Genomic DNA, 20,957 nt, shown 5'->3' on the forward strand with positions numbered 1-20,957 from the left:
CTTTTTTCCTTTCTCTCTCTCTCTCTCTCTCTCTCTCTCTCTCTCTCTCTCTCTCTCTCTCTCTTCCTTCCTTTCTTCCTTAAAAATGCTTCCAGGTGCAGCTAGGTGGCAAAGTGATAGAGCACCAACCCTGGAGTTGGGAGGATTTGAGTTCAAATCCAGTCTCAGACACTTGACACACTTACTAGCAGTATGACTTTGGGCAAGTCATTTAACCCTAATTGCCCTGCCTTCCTCCCAAAAAAAATGCTTCCAAGTATTTGCTAATTTTTATTTTGAAAAGAAAAGCCCTTTGTTAATTAGTTAATACTAAAAAAATGCTTCTAAGTATAAGATAATTAACAAAGGACTTTTCTTTTTATTTCTCCATAATTAACAGTGGTGATTTTATGCCGGCAGATAGTTTAAGCCAAAATCCCCCTTCTCTAGTTAGTCTCTTACCCTAAGAAGTTACTTTAAATTTATACATACATCCACTCCTAAACCAATCTTAGGTTTGGAGGGAGATTTTAGAACAAAGTACAGTTTCATGGCTAAATAATAAACTCTTTTGTAAAAAAAAATACCCTAAGTGGAAAGATTAATTATTACTCTAATTAACATAAACAGCTGTGGGGTTTAGTTGTTTCTACTCTCACTCCCACCATTCCCAGTCCTTTGAACAACACCTACCACTAATAAATGCTTATTGATTGACTGATTGATCTTTTTTTTTTTTTAGGCAATTGGGGTTAAGTAACTTGCTCAAGGTGTTTCTGGGTGGGTGCTAAGTGTCTGAGCCCCAGGTCATCCCGACACTGGGGCCGGTGCTCTTACTTGCTGTTCTACCTGCCTGCCCCACTGATTGATCATTCTTACTCTGCTATCTTAGCTCTGCCCCCTGATTAATCATTCTTGCTCAGACTCTCATTACCTCTCACTGGATTATTAGAATAGCTGCTACCTGGTCTTTCTAGTTCTAGTCTACCTCCTTTTCAGACCGTTCTTCCCATTGCTGTCCTAGTAATCTTCCTAACGCACAAACTGCACCGTATCATACTTCCACTCAAGACTCCCTTTTTCTTGTGAGCATAACATGTTTCTTATCCTGATATTTCAGGGACTTCACAGTTTAAGTCCATCTTTGTTTTATTTTCCTTATCTTCATATACAACATTCCAAACAAAAAGGAATGTTTTCCATCTCTGGTTTTCATTTTGTCCTTTCCCAAGAACTCTTCCACTCATGTGCCTTTGTTCATATTGTGCCCTGTGCCTGGAACTCATTGCCCCCAAATTTCTGCCTGCTAAAGGCCTCTCCTTTCAAGGCCTAGCTAAAAGTGAACTTTTTCCCCTTAAGTATCTATTGACTTCCAGTTTGACCTCTCATATACTTACCACATTCTCTTCTATCATAATTATTTACTTACCCATTAGACCATTAAACCTCCCCCCTACCATACCACCATACCACACTTTTTAATGTAGTAGTCTCTCTTTTGTTTTTTCCAGAATTTAGTCTCTCTTTTTTTCACCTTTGTACCCCAGTACTTGCCTAGGGCTTCAGACTTTGTAGGTGCTTAATAAAGGTCTCTTTGATCAAATTGTGAGGCTTCCCCTCATATACTTTCTTCCCTAGGGTAGTATTGAAATGTGTTGACATATAATAGAGCAAATGGGAAGGAGGACAAAATGTATTATGATTTTGTTCCTTCTTTCAAGCTCAAGAATGGCATGAGTAAGGAGGAAAGACCCATCTGTGGACAGCATGGAATTTCAAGTAAGGTCATCTTTCTTTCACTTTCACTTTTGAAAATAAGAACTTTAGGTACCTATTCTTGGAATTTCCACAGTCATTCCTTTTCCCCAGCTCTGTATTCCATCACTAGTCAGATTTGGGCCCCTTTAAAGCTCATAATAAGCAAACTGATTATGATTTCTGATGGTTTAATCTAAGGTATGACAGAATTATCTGAATTTAAGTAACATCAAGGCTAATCCATTATCTTCATTACTTTGGCTTTATTTAATAAGTGGGATAAATTTCTTTTATAAAGAGAGATACGAGACATAAATATGATCTGTGACTGTAGCTGCAGTGGGTTTAATCATAATAAATAGCATAGTTTGCATACCAAACACTGATTATAGATGATTGAACAGGAGGAAGTAAACCTACATTGTAACATGTCTCATTATGACATTGATTTTTAATGTAAGTGGAAAGAGCCATGAATTTGGAGTCAGAAAACTTAAAATGGGCTCAAATCCAGTTTCTTTGACTTATAACCAGTATAACCTCGGTCAAATCACATAACTTCTGGGGGCTTTTAGTTTCTTCATCTCTAGAATGAGGGGCATATACTGGATAGGATCTCTGAGGTCCCTTCCAACTACTAAATGCTATCTTCTATAAATATGCCTCCCCCTCAAAAAAAACCCCCAAACTCCTGTTCCTTGATTCACCAGAAGCTCTCCCTTCTTCTGTAGATTTTTTGGAAGAGGTTTATAGAAAGCAATATATGACATGTGTGTCTCATATATAGTCACACTTGTATGCATACTCAAACTTAAGTATGTACACACAGTAAAAGCCTGATATGACACAGTCTACAAAAGAGACTACAAAAAACCCCACCTTCCACCATTATCGAAATTATAAAGGGGTTCTACTCTAACAGAAGTATAGTGTGAACCACGGAAATATGATTCAAAAAATTTAGTAATTTCATTGACTTGTATATGTCATTGAAATTTTGTGGCTTCACCTTTTCATTCCTAAAATAGGTATTATTGAATTATCCATATATAATTCAATTCAAATAGGCATTGTGGTATATTGTAGAGAGAGGCACTGAGTTCGGAATCAAGATCCTGCCTCTTCCGATTCTGCCATTAACTAGCTGTGTTATTATGGGCAAGACATTTCATTGGAACAAGCAAGGAGAGTTCATAGGGATACATAAGAACACAGGGCAATTCTTTTTTTTTAAATTTTTGTTTAACTTTTAATAAGGCAATTCTTTTACAACTTTGTTAAATTAAGGAAAAAAGAGAGAAAGAAACCTGTCTGGGCCTTGTCTTTTTCTTTATCTTCCATGTAAGAGGAGTGCACTAGATTTTCAGCTCCTCACATCACTGAGATTTCATGATTCCATTGGTGTTTTCTATCTGATCCTTCTCAACCGTACTGTGATCCAGGGGCTCCTCATTCGTTATAAAGGGAAAAAAATGGCCATCAGACATGGAAGTTGCAGAGAGGGAAGGGAGAGATACTAAGCAAATTTGCTCTGCTTTATTTAGCTGTGGGATTGCCATTTCTACTTTGACTCTCTTACAGGGGGCCATCTGTTGGCATTTCATTCCCAGATTCGTGTTTTTAACATAGAAATGTACAACCTGGACTCTGTGGCTTCAGAGTAAACTGAACGTTCCATTTAACTCAGTGAGCATTTATGAAGTGCCTACTGTGTGCAAAACAGATGAAAAAAAAGGGCTAGCTTTCAAAGAGCTGCTCTTTCCTGGAAAAACAAAGAGCAGAGAAGCATTGAAATAGATAAGGAAAAAATCAGGCATTTTGGGAATGTTACCATCGTATGAATAGGCTCCATATTTCTATAATTTTAATGGCAAATTTTCATATTTCTCTAGCATTTTTCACCCCCCCCTTTTTTTTGGTGAGGCATTTGGGGTCTCACAACTAGTCAGTGTCAAGTGTCTGAGACCAGGTTTGAACTTAGGTCGTCCAGACTCCAAGGCCAGTGCTCTGTTCTCTGTGTCACCTAGCTGCTCCTTTCTGTAGTATTTTAAGATTTATCAAAAACACTTCTCTCTTACCAGCTCTGTTAGAAGGGTCCCTAGACAAGTATCATTATCTCCTTAAAAGGAGATACTACAATATCACCATCAGCATTATCCTTTACTAAGCTAAGGAAATGGAAGTTCAGAAAGATAAAGTGACTTGTTCAGAGTCACACAACTTGTCAGGGTCAGAAGTGGGATTGGAACCCAGGTCCTTCCCAACTCCAGGTCCAGTAGTTTTTCCTCCTACTTTCTCATATTAAACTTTTTTTTAAAAAATATTTTATTTTTTTTCCCAATTATACATAAAACAATTTTAACATTCTTTTTTCAAATTTTGAGTTCCAAATTCTCTCCCTCCTCCTCCCCCCACCCCTCAATTGAGAAAGCAAACAATTTGACATAGGTTATACATCACATTAACATACCTTTCTTTTTCCCCCAGCAGAACCAGTTAAAATATCCATTCAGGAATCTGAAAAATCCTTGCCTCAGGTACAGATTCAGTGATCTGATTTGATGTTCCTGTCTTTCCTCAAGATATTTTCTCCCATTTTAAGAAAAATATTGAATTCTTGACAAATGCTTTCAAATTAGTTTATTATTTGTTACAAGTATAGAAGCAGCAGGAAAGGGACTTAGTGGTCTAATAGTGTTATTTTGGTCAGTTCTCTTGAGGGAAGGGGACTTGATAGCCATAGGAAAGAGAAGGATGTACTCTTACTTTGGAAAAAATTAAAATGGACTGAGTTAACAGCTTGGATAATAAGGAAAAGTTAAAATTGCCCTTTATCCATTCTCCACTAGATGACTGAAGTTGCCACTGAGTAGAAGGGAGTGAGGTTGGAGCTGGTTTATTTCTTTTTTTTTTTTTTAAAGCAATCGGGGTTAAGTAACTTGCTCAAGGTTACATGGCCAGTTATTTCTGGGTGTGGTGCTGAGTATCTGAGCCCGGATTTGATCCAGGTCATCCCAACACTGGAGCCGGTGCTCTTACTCGATGAGCCACCTGGCCGCCCCTAAGCAATTGGGGTTAAGTAACTTGCTCAAGGTTACACAGCCAGGTGTTTCTGGGTGGGTGCTAAGTGTCTGAGCCCAGGATTCAATCTCCAGGTCTTCTCAACAGTGGAGCTGGTGCTCTTACTCGCTCTGCTACCTGGGGAGCTGGTTTATTTCTTGTTGCTAATGTTGTCAACCCCATTTCTTGATGACATGTTGCTCAGAGAGTTGCTAACCAAAGCCAGAGCGCTTTCCTTGCTTGGGAGCTTACATAAGCCCTGAAAGAATGCCTTATTATATCTGGTCAGGAAATGCAACGACTCCTTTCTCTCTAAAATATGTCTGGGGATTAAAACATAAGCCATTATAGAAAGGACTTCTTGGAAAGAGAAAATAGCTAAAAATATTAAAAATCAAAAGAAAACTGAAAGCATTTTTTGCAATTTTATAATTTTTGTAAATTTGTAATTTTTTGTAAAAAAACATTTCTTGTAATAATTTCTCTTAACAGAAATAGCATCAATGGAAAGAAAATGTCAACAGATTCCTCCAATCTCAGACCTGATTGGCTAATCTATATAGAGTCTACATAGAGATTAGAACTAGCTGGAAAGGGGATTTTAAAGGAAAACAAATTAGAAGGAGACATGGCATATGGTCGGGCCTGGAAGGGACAGAGTAATTTTCAGAATCTTTCTTAACCCATTTTTCTCCCTCCCTAACAGGTGCCTACTGAGGAATACAGGCTAAAGAGTCAACCACTGGGGCTCTGTTTAATAATTGATTGCATTGGCAATGATGCTGGTATGTATTGGCCTTTTTGTATTAATTGATGTAAATGGGACTTGTCAAGCCTTTGCCCAATGCTACCTAACACTTTTTCGTTGTACTAGAGCTAAACAAAAGGGCAGCAGGGGCCATGGCATCTGGGGAGATTGTTGAACTTTTTTTTCTTCTTCTTTAATGAATATGAAACAGAAAAGATTTCTGTTTTAGTAGAAAGAATTTTTAAAATATGAATTTATGGTGGTAAGGGATTGTGAGATACTAAATTGTTAGTGAAATATTTTCTGGTGATATTCCAAGAGTAGAATAAGAAATCTACCTAGGATCTATTGGATGCAGTCTAGCTAAGGATGGTGGTCTTTTTGCTCCTTCACCTCTATGCTTTGGGATTAACTTGATTTTTTGAGTGCCTACATAGTTGTAATCTCACATCAACCACCCATGTTTGGATCTGGATTGGCTTTCCAGTTAGAATTCTATATTTGACTCAAACAGAATCATTGGTGAGATAACCAAGGAAGGTCAGGAAGCCAGTCCATAAGGGAGGCAAGAGGATGTTTATTTAGTGAAAGGAACTTTTCTGTGTCATTCAGTTCTCTAAACCTTGGGCATATTCTTTGGATGTTTGAGAACTATTTTTAAAAATTAAATTTTATGTTTATTTTTAGTTTACATCATTCATTTCCACAAGATTTTGAGTTACAAATTTTCTCTCCATCTTTCCCCTACCCACCACCCCAAAACAGCAATCCCACTTTGAGAACTATTTTTAAGAACCACTTTAAAATTTATCCTGGGGAATTTTCAGAAAAGGCATTCTTAAGAAGAGATTAAATAAGCACAAATCAGACAATCTTAGATTAAGTTTCCTCCCACTTTTTCTTTTTTCCAGGTCTCCTATTTTTTTTTTTCTTTTGGCTCAGGGAAATGTGACCATACAAAAACAGTCTCTTACTCTCTGTCTCGGGCTAACTCATTCTCTCTCTCTCTCTCTCTCTCTCTCCCTCTCTCCACTCTTCCCTCTCCTCTTTCTTATTCTTTCTTCTTTCCTCTATCATCTCCTCTTTTCTTTCTCTCCTTTCTCTTCTCTTCCCTCTCCCCTCCTTTCTCTGACCATGAAAACTCCAATAACAGCTATAAGATGCTTAAATGAATCTTCCTACCAGAGGTAAAAGGAGATGTGGACACAGATCAGCTGATCCAGAGTGGTCAGGACTTTTTTTTTAAACATAGCTCTCTTGTTTCATTCATTCATCATCAGGAAAACTGATTAATCATTCATTGTACACAGTGCTTTGCTGGGCATTTCCCTTGGAGAATCCCACAGACCTAATGAGTGCTCTTTGTAGGAATGCACAGTCCAAGGTTCTCTCGGGCAGAACATCTTGTTCTTTGTTGACATCTGAATTTTCCTCATTCTTGGCTTATCTGATTTGAATTCCAGAGTCATTACTTAATGATTTTTCATAGCTCTGTTTGGTAAATAGCATCTGTATACAAAATATCTCTTAATGTTTGGATATAAATATGCAACCTGAAATAGATTGAAGAGATTGGTACTGGGGGAGTGCTTTAAAATTTTACAGGAAGGAGGTGGCTAGGTGGCAGTGAATAGAGCGCTGGCCCTGGAGTCAGGAGGACCTGGGTTCAGATCTGGCCTCAGACACTTAACACAAAAATTAGCTGTGTGACCTTGGGCAAGTCACTTAACTCCAATTGCCCTCCAAAAAGCAAAAAAAAGAAACCTTTACAGGAAGAAGTGCTGATTTGAGAATAAGAATACTTGGGTCCTACTCCCTGCTCTCTGTCCCTTTTACAGATGTTCCCCATTCTTCCATTCGTTCATGCTTTCATTCTTTCTCCACATATCTATTGGGTGCCTTTTTGTGTACAAGACAGTATGCTAGGCATTTGCCAAGGTTTCAGAGGAAAATTAAGTGGTCTTTGCCCTCAGTGAGTCTGTAACTTAGTATGGAAGATGACCTGTATACAGGTAAATATGAGATGGCATCTAGTAAATGTTAAAAGAGAATGGATCAATAGGGAATTGTGGGAATTTAGAGGAGGGAGAAGTCAGGAAGTGATCAGGGACAACTTTATGAATGAAAGTGGCTTTTCAGTTAGACTTTACAGGATCTCAGTAGCTCTTTGATAGGTGAGGTTGAGGGATTTATGGAAGAAAGAATAAAGAGCTAGAGGAGAAAAAGCATGGATTGTGTTCAAGCAGTAATATCCAATTCAGTTTATTTGTAGTATTGGATAAATGTAGGGAAGGTAGTGGTAGATAAGACTGGAAAGGCAGTTGGGAACAGATCTTAGAGGGTTCTACCTAGTATAATAAGAGGTTGGATTTTACTCAGGAGGGAGCTATTGACAATGAGTAAGAGACATCACTGTGATTAATTGCATTAATGTTAATTTGGTAGTTGGATATACATAGAGGTACCTAGCTAAGTCATTAGCTTTTGTGTGACTTGGTTTCAGGGTAGCTAGATATTTCAGTGGCCAGAATTCTGGGCCTAGAGTTTGGACAATCGGAGTTCAAATCTAGCCTCAGACACTTACTAACTGTGTGACTTTGGGCAAATCACCTAACCCTGTTTGCCTCAGTTTTCTCATCTGTAAGATATGCTGGAGAAGGAAATGGCAAACTACTCCAGTCTCTTTGCCAAGAAAATCCCAAATGGGGTCATGGAGTGAGTTGGAAATTACTGAACAACAACAACATGTCAACAACTAGATTTTTTGGTTGAGATGGTAGGAAACACACTGTGTCACAAGTGATTATCTCTGGGCTTTGGAATGAGGCCCAAATTCTCTGTCAGTTTCCTGCATAAGAGATGATTCTTGCAGGTTTAGAAGAATGACTTTCCTTTTTATTCCTTTCCGGCCCTTTTCTTTAAAACTTGCAAGATAAAAATTGCAAGTATGCTTTTTATGTGGACTAGGGTTCAGCTTTGCCAACTGGCTTTTAGAACCTTTCACATAAGAGACACTTGCATAAGCAGAGCTTTCTGCACCAATATTCCATTAGAACTCATGACAAGCTAAAAATAGAGAGCAGAGAAGTCTTGTGAGCAGGACCCACTGGAGCCCAGCTGTACATCGTTCATTGCTATTTCTTATCTCCCTTAATAGTGTGGTGAGACAGGCTGAATCAGTAACACTTACTGGGCTTAACATTGGAAGATGCGGACTCAGCACAAGGACATTCAGCAGTCTTGGCCTCTGCTCTTTTGTCTAGGCTGACAAGCTGCAAATGAAATTTGGGATGATAGATGTGTGGATCCCTGAGATGGAACTGTAGCCATATGCTTTTTATTGGCTTGGATGGCAAACCAATGGGTTGGCCTTCTTGTTTTCCAGTCTTGGGAACTCCTCCAAAAAAAAAAGATGTATTTTGCAAAGTGATAGAAAAAGTGCTGACTTTGGAGTTAGAAGTGAATCCGGGATCTGTTGTTGACTAGCTGTGGGATCTCAGGAAAGTTCCTTCACTTCATGGCTCCACAGGATTTAGAGATAAAAAGGATTATCAAGTCTACTTATATCATTTTTACCTCTGAGGAAAACAGAACCAGAGAGATTAAATGCCTTTGCCCAAGGTCATATGGGTAGTAAATGATAGAGCCTAACTCTAAACCCAGAACCCTTTCCATTATATGCTGCTGTCTCATCTGCAAAATTGAGATAGTAATAATTATCCATCAGAAAAAAATAATTATCCTATCCACTTCTCAGGTTTGTTGTATGAATTAAATAAGGAGATATATGGAAAACACTATAAGCTGCTCAACTCATTTCAACCAAGGTATAAAAAGGACAATCAGTAGGGAAGAAACATTAGTTTTTTGTCTCCTCCTCACCTTCTGATCAATATAATTGCACAAACATTTATTAAGAACCAACTGTATAGCACATTGAGTAAGAGCATCGACCCCAGTGTCAGGATGACCTGGGGATCGAATCCGGGCTCAGACACTTAGCACCCACCCAGAAACACCTGGCTGTGTAACCTTGAGCAAGGTACTTAACCCCAATTGCTTTAAAAAAAAAAAGAACCAACTGCATACAAGGCACTGGGATACAGATAGACAGACAAAATTCCTGCCCTCGTTGAGCCTCTGTTCTTTTGTGGGGCAATAATATACAAGTTTTGTGAGTTTAAATTCTGTCTCAGACTGTTACTGGCAGGGTGACCCTGGGAGACTGACTTAACTTCTCTCCACTTCAGTTTCCTTAGCTGTAAAAATTAAGGGGAATGGTCCTGATGGCCTTAAAGGTCCCTCCCAACTCTAAATCTATGCTTCTGTGATTGAAGGAAGACAGGGATTCTGAGATATGGACGTGAAGAGAGAGTCTATTCCAGAGATGACAGATGCCTTGTATGAACTTATAGAAGCAATCAGTATGAGCTGTGATTATCCAGAACTTCAGGAAATAGCTCATCATCTGGTCTGGCTTGAGTAAAGAGTTCATGAAGGCTTGTGGTATGAAATAAGGCTGCAAAGGAAGTCAGAGTCAGATTGTGGAGGGCTCTCGTTCAGTCTGGCTGCTGTCCATTTTCAGTCCTGGCTGACTCTTTGTGACCTCATTTGGGGTTTTCTGGGCAAAGATACTGCAGTGGTTTGCCGTTTTCTTCTCCAGCTCATTTTACAAATGAGGAAACTGAGGCAAAAATGGTTAAGTGACTTAACCCAGGATCCCATAGCTAGTAAGAGTCTGAGGCCAGATTGGAACTCATGAAGATGATTCTTTCTAATTCCAAGCCCAGTGTTCTATCCACTGTGCCACTTAGCTGCCCCATGGGAGGCTAAGGAGTTTTTATTTTATTCTGGAAGTAATGTGAAACTAGTAAAGATTTAAAAAAAAAATTTTTTTTTGTTTTCCTTTTTGGAGGGGGGAAGGTAGGGAAATTGGGGTTAAGTGACTTGCCCAAGGTCACACTTGGGCTAGTTTTTGTGTTAAGCATCTGAGGCCAGATTTGAACTCAGGTCCTCCTGACTCCAGGGCCGATGCTCTATTCACTGCACCACCTAGCCACCCCACTATTAAAGATTTTTGATCAGGTGAAGTGACATGGTCAGACTCAGGCCTTTGGAAGGCTATTTTGGCAGCCCCCATCAGGTTGGAGGTGGCCTGGAGAGGGGAAGAGTCTCGGGACAGAAACCAATTAGGAGGCAAAATTAGTAAGGCAAAGTAATGAGAACCTGAACTGGGGAGGGCTGAGTGAGGACAGGAGAGGACAGATGTAAGAAATATTATGGAGGCAGAATGAACAGTACCTGAATAACAATATCTATATATCTAAAATATATTATCCATTTATATATCCTCATCTATTACATGTGTACATGCATGTGTGGTATATAGTATTATTATATATTATTAATCCATATTACATGTTATTATATATGATAAATATATGAATATATTTATATATGTATAGAGAAGAGTAAGGAATCAAGTGGGAGGAGATGATGAATTTGAGTTTGGATGTTGTCTGTTCAAGAAGACCTAAGTTCAGACCCCGTCTCAGACACTTACTAGCTGTGTGACTCTGGACAGATTAATCTCCTCAGTTTTCTCACATGTTAAATAGGGTTAGTGATAGCATCTACCGAACAGGGTTGTTATGCAAAACAAATGGGGTAATATATTTAAAATGCTTTGCTAATCTATATGTTAATGTTAGCCATTATTATCACCTTCATCATTGTTATTGATGATGATGTGTACAGGACCTCCAGGAGATATCCAACCTGCAGTTGATAGTAATTTTATTATTATTATCCAAGAGAGAGATTAGGGTTACCCTGGTATATATTTTGGGGAGATATCTTTTTCAAAGTGATATTTGAGCTCATGAAAGCTGATCACTAAGGGAGAGTGTGAGGGCCCAGATCAAACAAACCCTGAGAAACACTAACATCTAAAGGCCAGGAAATGTAAGATATTCCAGCCCAGGTGAGGAAGAAGGAAGGGTCAGATAGGAAGGAGAATCAGGTGAGAGCAGATTTAGGGAGGGGAGTGTGCCTCACTGGGAGGATAGTAGTCTCAAAACCTGCAAAGAACTCCAAGAGAATGGGAACTAAGAAAATGTAACAGATTTAGCTGTTTTGAGATTTCTATTGCTTGAGCACACTCTGATCAGCAAAATCTCTTTAAAAGCTTCATGAATTTGGAATCTGACTAATTTATAAACAACCATATTAAGTGAGTCTACATTTAAGCAGCACTTTCTTTTTAAGAAATGGTGTTTCCTCCTAGTGGCACAGAGGTGACCCTGAGTTCTTAGAGACCATGTCAGTTGAGCCCAAGTTTTGGCAAACCGACCAAGTTGGAAAGGCTTGGAGAATGGGTTCTCTGTTTTATGAAGAAAGCCTAAGTTCCAGGAGGCTTGGATCCAGATGGACCTTATACTAGGTTTTTTGGCCACAATAAGACTTTGTCCTAAAACATGGAGGAGTAGAGTCCTTATGGGTGACGGCAGGACACATGTCAATGAAATCAGAGATCTGTGAAATTTTGAAGTATTGTGAACATATACAATAAACACTAATTATCCAATCTATTCACCCCAAGTTGAAACTATTTTCATTTTAATCAGAGAGAAAAATAACATTTAAATAAAATAAAAACAAATGAACAATTTCCTGAATCCCCTTGTATCTGTTTTGCTTATAAAAACTCAAAGTCGGGGTGGCTAGGTGGCCCTGGAGTCAGGAGGACCCAAGTTCAAATTTGACCTCAGACACTTAACACTTATTAGTCGTGTGACCTTGGGCAAGTCACTTACCCAACTGCCCTGCCTTCCCCCCTCCAAAATAAGCAAAAAACCCAACAACTCCTCAAAGTCAAGGAGAGTTCATGTTCTGCTTCTGGCACATACTAGTTGTGTGGTATTAGGCAAGTTACTTAATCAATAGCCCAGGCAATTCTCTGGGACTAGAAATTTCAGAGATGTTGATATAGTATTCCTGGTAGAGGGAATTTCTCTTCCAACAGGAAAGCACAGGACAGAACCCTTCCAGGAAAAATAAAACAAACTGTTGACTTTATTATCAATGTACCAAGTTGAGAGTAGGCATTCAGTAAACATTTGTTGGTTAAACATGTTCCTTGTTATCTTGTTTACACTATTGATTTGTTTAGCAATGTTTTTCTTGGGGGCTGAGTAAAAGAAATGTTTTTCTTTATAGATAATGTGGGTTCAATGACCAGAAATTCCAAATTGATGAAGTTCAAGTGAAGAAGAATTTAGTATATTTATTCTTTGGGGTTGGTCTTAGCAAAGCCTTTACAGTATATTTATTACTGGCTCTTCCCCAGAAGTTCAATGCTGAGGGGATAAGAGAAAAATTCTTGATAAGAGAAAAAACTTGTTTCTCGAAGCCCATTTCTTAAGAGAGATTTCTTAAGAGAGTTGGGCACATTCAATAGGGATTTTCCAGGGCTTCAAAAACAAAAGGACTTTTTCCAGTTTATTAAATTCCATTTTGAAAAGATTTTATTGAAGACTTTGGTGTTTTAAAAAAATTTTTAAGAGTCAAATAGTTTATTGTGTGCAATATGCTTTTAGTACCTTCCAACCTAGTTATCATACCCTCTTATCACTAGATTTTAAGATGATTCCTTAGCTTCCATTAGAGAAGCTAATTGGCTCAGTGAATAGAGCACTGAGCCTAAAGTCAGGAAGACATAAGTTCCATTCTTGGGTTCAGACACATACTAACTGTGTGACCCTGGACAAATCACTTAACCCTCTTTGCCTCAGTTTTCTCATCTGTAAAATGAGCTGTATAAGGAAATGGCAAACTACTCCAGTAACTTTACCAAGAAAACCCCAAATGGGGTCACAGAGAGTCAGACAAGACTGAACAACAGCAATTCCTTTGAGCTCCTGATTAAAATTAAACCCAATGATATAATTACTTTTTCAACTTTCAGGCTTCTTCCCTGAGGTATTTCTTGGCAGATGGTTCTCACTTCTCTTGGTTTTGATAAAGTCCAGATATGTGCCCTCCCTCATGAATGAACCCCACCTTGTAACAAAGAAAAACAGCCAAGCAAAACCAATCAATGAGAAATGAATCTGATATCGTGCAATATTTCATACATATAGTTCCCCTGCCTCTCTACAAAGAGTAAAAAAAGTGTGTTGTGTTGTAGTAGTATAGATTTAGTGACTGAAGGGACCTTGGAGGTCATTTAATCCAACCCTCTAATTTTACAAATGAGGAAACTTGAGGTCTGTAGTTGCTTAAAGCCTTGCTCACAGTCTGCCAGGTAGCAGAGCTGGAATCTGAACTCAGGTTCTCTAAATCCAAGTCTTTCATTGCCTCTTGATGCCCTTCATATGTTCTTGAGACTCAGACTTGAGTTGGGGCCTCCTCCATTGTCTGTTCCCAGGTGGAGGGGGGTGGGTGTGCTATGTGCGGCATGCATGATTCTTGTCTCCTTTGTGGTATCTGAGTTTGAAAACTCACCCTCAATAGATGAGATGCCTAAAAGAGATATGGAAGTATTTTCAAGTGGTTTGTCCTTCTAGAATTATCTGGGGCAGCTTAGTTTATTTCTGATAAGAAGCCCACTTGTTGAGTAATTTCTATAGCTTTCAAACACAATTTTAAGAGACAAGTGTCCATTACTTCTAGAATCATAGAAGAACTCATGTAAAACAAAAACAAAGTGAGGGAAAGATTCTCTGTGCCAGTAACAGCAGGAGAGGTGGGATTACTATAGCATTGGCCTATGCAGACAAATGTCAGATTTTTAGGTGCTGACGTTATAGTTACTGCCAGTTGGAAGTGAGAGAGTGAAGCATTGGCTTTCTTTCCTTATGTAATTACATATTATCAGGCTCTCCCAGAAGCATTCTGCCCATACTTAGAGAGACTGGTCTGTAAGGCCAGTCAAACCATTGTATGTTGCATTGATACTTAAAACCTAGTACATCATTCCCGGTGACTCTTTTCTCTCAACCCTAAGAGCTAAGGGTTAGGGACAGCCAGAAGGTGAATTAGAGGGCCAGGCTTTGGAGTTAAGAAGACTTATCTTAGTGAGTTCAAATTTGGCTTCAGATATTTACTAACTGTGTGACCCTGGGCAAGCTACTTAACCCTGTTTGCCTCAGTTTCCTCATCTATAAAATTCTTTGGAGAAGGAAATGGCAAACCCCTCCAGTTTCTTTGCCAAGAAAACCCCAAATAGGGTCATGAAGAGTTGGACACAACTGAAAATAACTGAACAACAATAGCTCTCTCTCTTTTTTTTTGCTTTTTGGAGGGGGGAAAGCAGGGCACTTGGGGTTAAGTGACTTGCCCAAGGTGATAAGCTAGTAAGTGTTAAGTGTCTGAGGTCAGATTTGAACTCAGTTCCTCCTGACTCCAGGGCCAGTGCTCTATTCACTGTGCCATCTAGCCACCCCTAATAGCTAACTCTCTTGAAAGAAAAAAGTTAAGCAAAACAGATCAATATATTGGTCTTGTCGGCCATCTGGTCTCTGAAGTCACAATAGCTCGCTGTTTTGATTTGAGTTCTGATGTCTTGTCTTCCCATTTATTATCATGGTCATTGTGTAGCTTCTTGCTTCTGCTCACCTTGCTCAATATCATTTCATTCATTCAAATCTCGTGTTTCCCTGAATTCTTCATAGTCATTTCTCATAGTAGCTTAATAAATTTTGATTCCATTTTTATAGCACAATTTGTTTGACCATTAGATTAGCATTAATTTTTTTGTATGGAATTAAATAAAATATTGAAAACTCAATATATGGTCAGGTCACTGATCTCTCATAGTTTTCCTATTTGTAAAAAGAATTCCTTTGTTAAGGAAAGCAAACTTGGAAAGTTATGGGTATGTCTGTATTATCAGTGATGCCCTCATCCATCCTGTGTATGTAATGGGCAGTTTTATTTTGATTATAAAAAATTAACATAATTGAGTCATCCTGTTGACTTACTGCATGTACAAATGATGTCCAAGGGTATCATAAAATAAGGAAAGTTGGAAGAGGAAGAATTTATTGATAGTAAAAAAAAAAAAGGTCACAAGCCAGTTTGGGATAAGCTTTCCACATAATTACACTCACAAAGATTGGAGAAGAATAGCTTGTTTCAGTGTGAGCCCCTGCCCTCTATTGGATAATAACTGACAGTTGTGTCCATAGATATCATTAGCCCCATTTTACAGCTGATCAGACCGTAACTTGGTGGTATTATGACTTGCTCATAGTAAGTCAGAGATAGGACATTCCTGGTCTGTCACTCTCTCTGTTGCACCCTATTGCTTCCTTTCCAAATGACATATACAATAGCTAACATTTACATAGTGCTTACTATCACTGTACTAAGTGTTTTACAATTGCTGTTTCATTTGATCCTCATTTTACAAATGAGTAAATTGAGGCAAACAGTGTTAAATGACTTGTTCAGGATCACACAACTAGTACGTATCTGAGACTGGATATGATCCTAGGTCTTTCTAACTCCAAGTCCAGCACTGTGCACGATGGCATCTCCTAGATGTCACATGGTGACTGACACCTAGCTGTTGCAGGGGAAGTACTTGGCAGTAATGTAGAGAAGTTTCCATTTCCACCATTCCTATTTTGAACAGAACAGGCTGATTACTGATATCCTCATTTCCTCTTTTGGAAAATGGCCCCAGGACTTCTAGGTACTTTCTTACTCTCTAGCTAGGGTCCGATGGGTTATTTATTGTCAGTAAAATGCTATCAGTACCTTAAATATCTTGTCCTAGGGCCTACTTCCTTTCAACTTAAGTTATCACGCCCTCATCATTACATTTTGAGATGGTTAGTGTTTTCTTTGTATCCTTGATTCAAATTAAATCCACTGATTTAATTATTTTTTCAAATTTCAGGCTTCTTCATTGAGTAATTCTTGATAAATGGTTGTCCCAGATCTTGGTTTTGATTTAAGTCCAGCCAAAGGACTTTTGGACTTTGAACCCCTTTAGGGATCTACAATTGTTTCAGATACAATTGAATCACCATTTACTAAGAACCTACTGCATAAGCCTCTGAGACTGCCAAGAGAGATATAATGAAAGCCCTGCTCTCCAAGAGCTTACAGTCTAAAGTGGGGGAGCTGAGAGCTGCTGGGAGTATCACAGGAAAGAAGGTGGCCATCTTGGTGATGTATGTTGCTGGTTTGTAGGTAGGGAGGCAATAATTATTTAAGAAACAAACAACAGCTAACATTTATATAGTACTTACTATATACACCAGGCACTGTGCTAAGTGCTTTTCAATTATTATCTCATTTGACCTCGCAACAACCCTGGAAGGTAAGTGCTATTATTTATCCCCATTTTACAGATGAGAAAACTGAGGAAAACAGAGGTTAAGTGACTTGCCCTGGTCACATAGCTAGTATGTACCTGAGGCCAGATATGAACTCAAGGCTTCCTGATTCCAGGCCTGGTGCTCTATCCACTGTGCCACTTGGCTGCCGCCATTATTAGCTTTCCCTGGTTCAGTTGACTTCATATATATAAATTCAATTCTTACTTAAACCAGGGTTTGGTTTTCCAGATTATGGTCTATCTGGGCATATTTTTCAGGGCTGACACCTTCTGCTGCATTTCTTTTGGCACTTTCCTATTTTCTGTACAATAAAAGAGATTCAAATGGGTTGGTTTTACTATTTATTTTTTTTAAGCTTTTTTTGGAGGGTAATTGGGGGCAAGGTCACAGGCTAGTTTTTTGTATTAAGTGTCTGAGGTCACATTTGAACTCAGGTCCTCCTGACTCCAGGGCTGGTTCTCTATTCACTGTGCCACCTAGCTGCCCCTCAGTTTTACTATTTATTATCATCTAGCAAAACGTTTGTTCGGGGAAAAGGTTGAAAGCATTGCCTGAAATGAACTGTGAATCTTTGGTTTGTTCTTGGGCCTTCTTTTCTATTAGTTATTTAGAACCCCCACCCCTCCAGATAAATAAAACAATGGCTTCTGGCTCATTTCAATCAATATAAACATTTTCAGATGTTTCCCTGACCAAACTTTCTGCTGGATGTCAATCAACAGTGAAGATGACCTTCATTAGCAGGAATAGTTGAACTAGTGGTATCCAAATATTTGTTGTCCTCAGCTCTTATATTTCTCTCACCCTATTTAAATGATGTATAAATTAGATTGAGATTGCCCTCATGGGGGAATGACCTTCCTTTGGTGAAAATTGGGTCTGTTACAGTCAGTTTGTCTAAAGTTGAACTCAGCATCTTGCCCCAATACCCAAATCTTTTCCTCCCCTCCCCTCCTTCCTTCCCACCCTTTCCTTCCCTCCCTTACCCTTCCCTCCTCTCCCCTTCCCTTCCCTTTCCTGGCTTTATTCAAACTCTTGTCTTTTTGACTCCTGGACTGGTACTCATTGAGCCACCTAGTGGCTTCTCAGTCATTGCTACCTTTCCACTTCATCTGCCACCACCCTTTCATTACTCCTCTGCAATAGTCTCCCAATTTATCTCCCTTTCTCCACCCTCTTCCTTATCCAGTCTATTCTTCACACCCTGTCAAGGTAGCCTTACTGTGGCTAAAACCCAAGGACATAACTCCCCTAATCAAACAGCTGGAGTCAGGAGGTGGCAGGCTGAATCCCACTCCAGCACTTACTAACATGATGGTGAGCAAGTTATCATTTAACATCTGACCCTTGGTTTACTTACTTATAAAATGGGAACGATGAGGCTTGCACCATTTACCTCACCGTATCATTGTGATGAAAACTCTTTGTGAATTGTAAAGGGTTAAATAAATGTGAGTTGTTATTCTTAGGGGTCTTGCTGTTGCTGTCATTCTGGAATTGTAAAACATTTGTAATGCTAAAATTCTAGATGACTTTCCTTGCAGGTTCAGGTTATGTTAATGATTAATCATTAAAGTGAACACAGAAAGTTAGTAGAAGCGATAATTTAAAGGTGTGTGCGGGGTCAGCCCTGAATGTATACATATGTCTTTGTGTATATTTGAAATATGATATAATATATTTATATAGGTTGGTAGATAGAGTTCTAAGCCTAGAGTCAGGAAGATTTGAATTCCAATCCCAGCCTCAGATACTTACTAGTTGTGTGAGCCTGGGCAAGTCACTTAACCCCATTTGCCTCAGTTCCCTCAACTATAAAATGGAAATAATTCTAGCACCCACCTTTTGCGGTTATCGCAAAAATTAGATGAGACAATATTTGTAAAGCACTTAGCACCGTGCCTGGCACATATAATTAATAACAATAATGATATCAAACTCAGGTCTTCCTGACCCTAGGCTCAGCACTCTGTCCACTATGCCACCCAGCTGCCTTTTACAATAATATAGAAGATTAACACATACATTTTTTTCTTCCTTCTTAGAAGGAACTGAAAACTAATGGTATCCTCTAAAGAGAAAACAAGAACTTAATGGGCAAACCAAAGGGTCACATGGGCTTTGAAAGATACTGAAACTGGAAGTGTGCTTCTGCTATCAGAAGGAGTGGATAATAATGCAGGGCAAGGCCCCAAAGGACAGGTGTGCATGGCGTGAAGGCCATGTGGATACTAAAGAAACCAAGGTGAAAGTCCAGCCTTGAATTTCACTTCCCCAAAGGGCAGAGCCACCCTTAACAATCAGCAAGTGATAGATGAGGTTCCAGAAGGAAGGGAAAGAAACAAGAGACAGGGCTTGGAAGACAGCTACAAGATTAGTGCAGGATGGACTTAGGTCAAGAGGAATTAATAATCTTTGGGTGTCATTTGCTTCCTTTATTCAGGTGTCTGGGGCATGGCTGGGAAGAGGCTAGAAATACAGCCACAAGTCAGAGAAAATGATCTGAGATGGAGGACAAGAGAGAGTATATAAGATAAGGCTAGGAAGTGGGTCCTGGGATGGATTAAAGGTCCTATTAGATCTGGAAGCAGCACCAACCATTGCTTAAAAGTCTAGCGTTCAGCCTAGACAGGACTGAGACAACTGGAATGGGGTTGATTGGTTGAGTTTAACTGAAGAGGCCATATCTTGGTCGGTCAACATTGACAGAAGGACTCAGTCTCCCTCTAGTGGTCAATTTCAGTAGCATCAGGGCCTAACCAGCTCTTGAGGCTGGTAGATAAATGGTAGAAAAAGGAGGATTGGAAGAAGGGAGAGGAACTTAGACAGACCTGACCAGCTGCGGGTGTTCCTTTCTTCTTGCTGGCCTTACAGCCTCTCATTGCACAAAGACTGCCTTTGACAGTCTAAAAATCAAAATAATACTGAATTGATATTAGAAAATATGAAACCTTCCAGGTTTTCCTCTGAAATCTTCTCAAATTAATGTTTTCTACTTTTTTTTTCAGATGCACTTAAAGACACCTTTATTTCCCTGGGATTTGAAGTTCAGTATTCCAAACACCTGAGCACAGAAGAAATCCACCAGACACTTTTTCAAGTTGCCTGCCTTTCCAAGCACCAAGATTATGATATCTTTGTATGTATTCTGATCAGCCGAAGTGACTCTGAGAACATTTATGGAATCGATCAGCCTTGCTCGGGAATCCCTCTGCATCAGATAAGGAAATTTTTCACTGGGGATGCTTGCCCTTTGCTCCTAGGGAAACCAAAACTCTTTTTTATCCAGAGCTATGTGGTCCCAGAAGACCATAAGGAGTCAAATAGTCTCTTAGAGGTGGATGGCAAAATGCCTTATAATGGATGGAGACCCAGGAGCTCTACAGGACCTCTTCTTCATCATGAAGCCGACATCTTTTGGAGTCTGTGCAAGGTGAATGTTTCTGTGCTGGAGAGGTCTCCCAGTCCGCCATCCATCTACCTTCGAAGCCTCTCACAGCTCCTTCATCACCCTGAGGAGAGGTGAGCGTCACTGACGTCCCTTAACAGGACTCATGGATCATTAGTATTATGTTACAAATTCGGGGCTCTTCAGGAAGAAAAGGGATTTAGCTTTCTTTTTTTTTTAATTTAGTATTTCATTTTCCCCCAGTTACATGTAAAAGCAATTTTTAGCATTCGTTTTTAAAGATTTAGCTTTTTTTATGTTCTAACCACCACAGCAGCTCCTAATTTCTGGCTGGATTACGTTCCAATAGTTTTCTTTCTAAGTTGGTTATTGGGAACTCAGAACACATTTTGCAGTAGAAACAGTATTATAATAAGTGGGTCATTAGGTTCCCTGGGTACTTCCCAAAAGCCTATTTAACTCATAATGTATATGGCAAATGGTAGTAATAGTACAATTTTATTTTCATATGAATAGTTGTTTTGTTTATGGGAAGAGGCCTCTGGATACATTCTCTCCCACTGCCAGTTTATATATTAAAAGCCATTCATTAGTCTAAAGTTCCTAAGTCAGAAACTGCCTATATTGCTATGCATTATTGTAATAGGGGTGT

At 39.2% G+C, this 20,957-nt stretch overlaps 1 protein-coding gene across 10 annotated transcripts in view; it reads left to right on the forward strand.

Annotated features, from left to right (window-relative positions):
• CFLAR (CASP8 and FADD like apoptosis regulator) overlaps positions 1-20,957 on the forward strand; it is a 70,613-nt gene that overhangs the window by 42,871 nt on the left and 6,785 nt on the right. For 9 of the 10 annotated variants that reach the window (XM_069068769.1, XM_069068767.1, XM_069068766.1 and 6 more), the window contains 4 exons: positions 1,701-1,758; positions 4,225-4,274; positions 5,504-5,582; positions 19,905-20,418. In XM_069068769.1, the coding sequence (XP_068924870.1) occupies positions 1,701-1,758; positions 4,225-4,274; positions 5,504-5,582; positions 19,905-20,418 (701 nt within the window). The remainder of the gene's footprint in view (positions 1-1,700; positions 1,759-4,224; positions 4,275-5,503; positions 5,583-19,904; positions 20,419-20,957) is intronic. The other variant, XM_069068765.1, reaches the window with a different exon arrangement.

This window comes from Petaurus breviceps, unplaced genomic scaffold (assembly GCF_028583685.1).
Source record: "Petaurus breviceps papuanus isolate PSGF00001 unplaced genomic scaffold, PetGlider_PUasm1.0 90769, whole genome shotgun sequence".
In the NCBI taxonomy this organism is placed as follows: domain Eukaryota; kingdom Metazoa; phylum Chordata; class Mammalia; order Diprotodontia; family Petauridae; genus Petaurus; species Petaurus breviceps.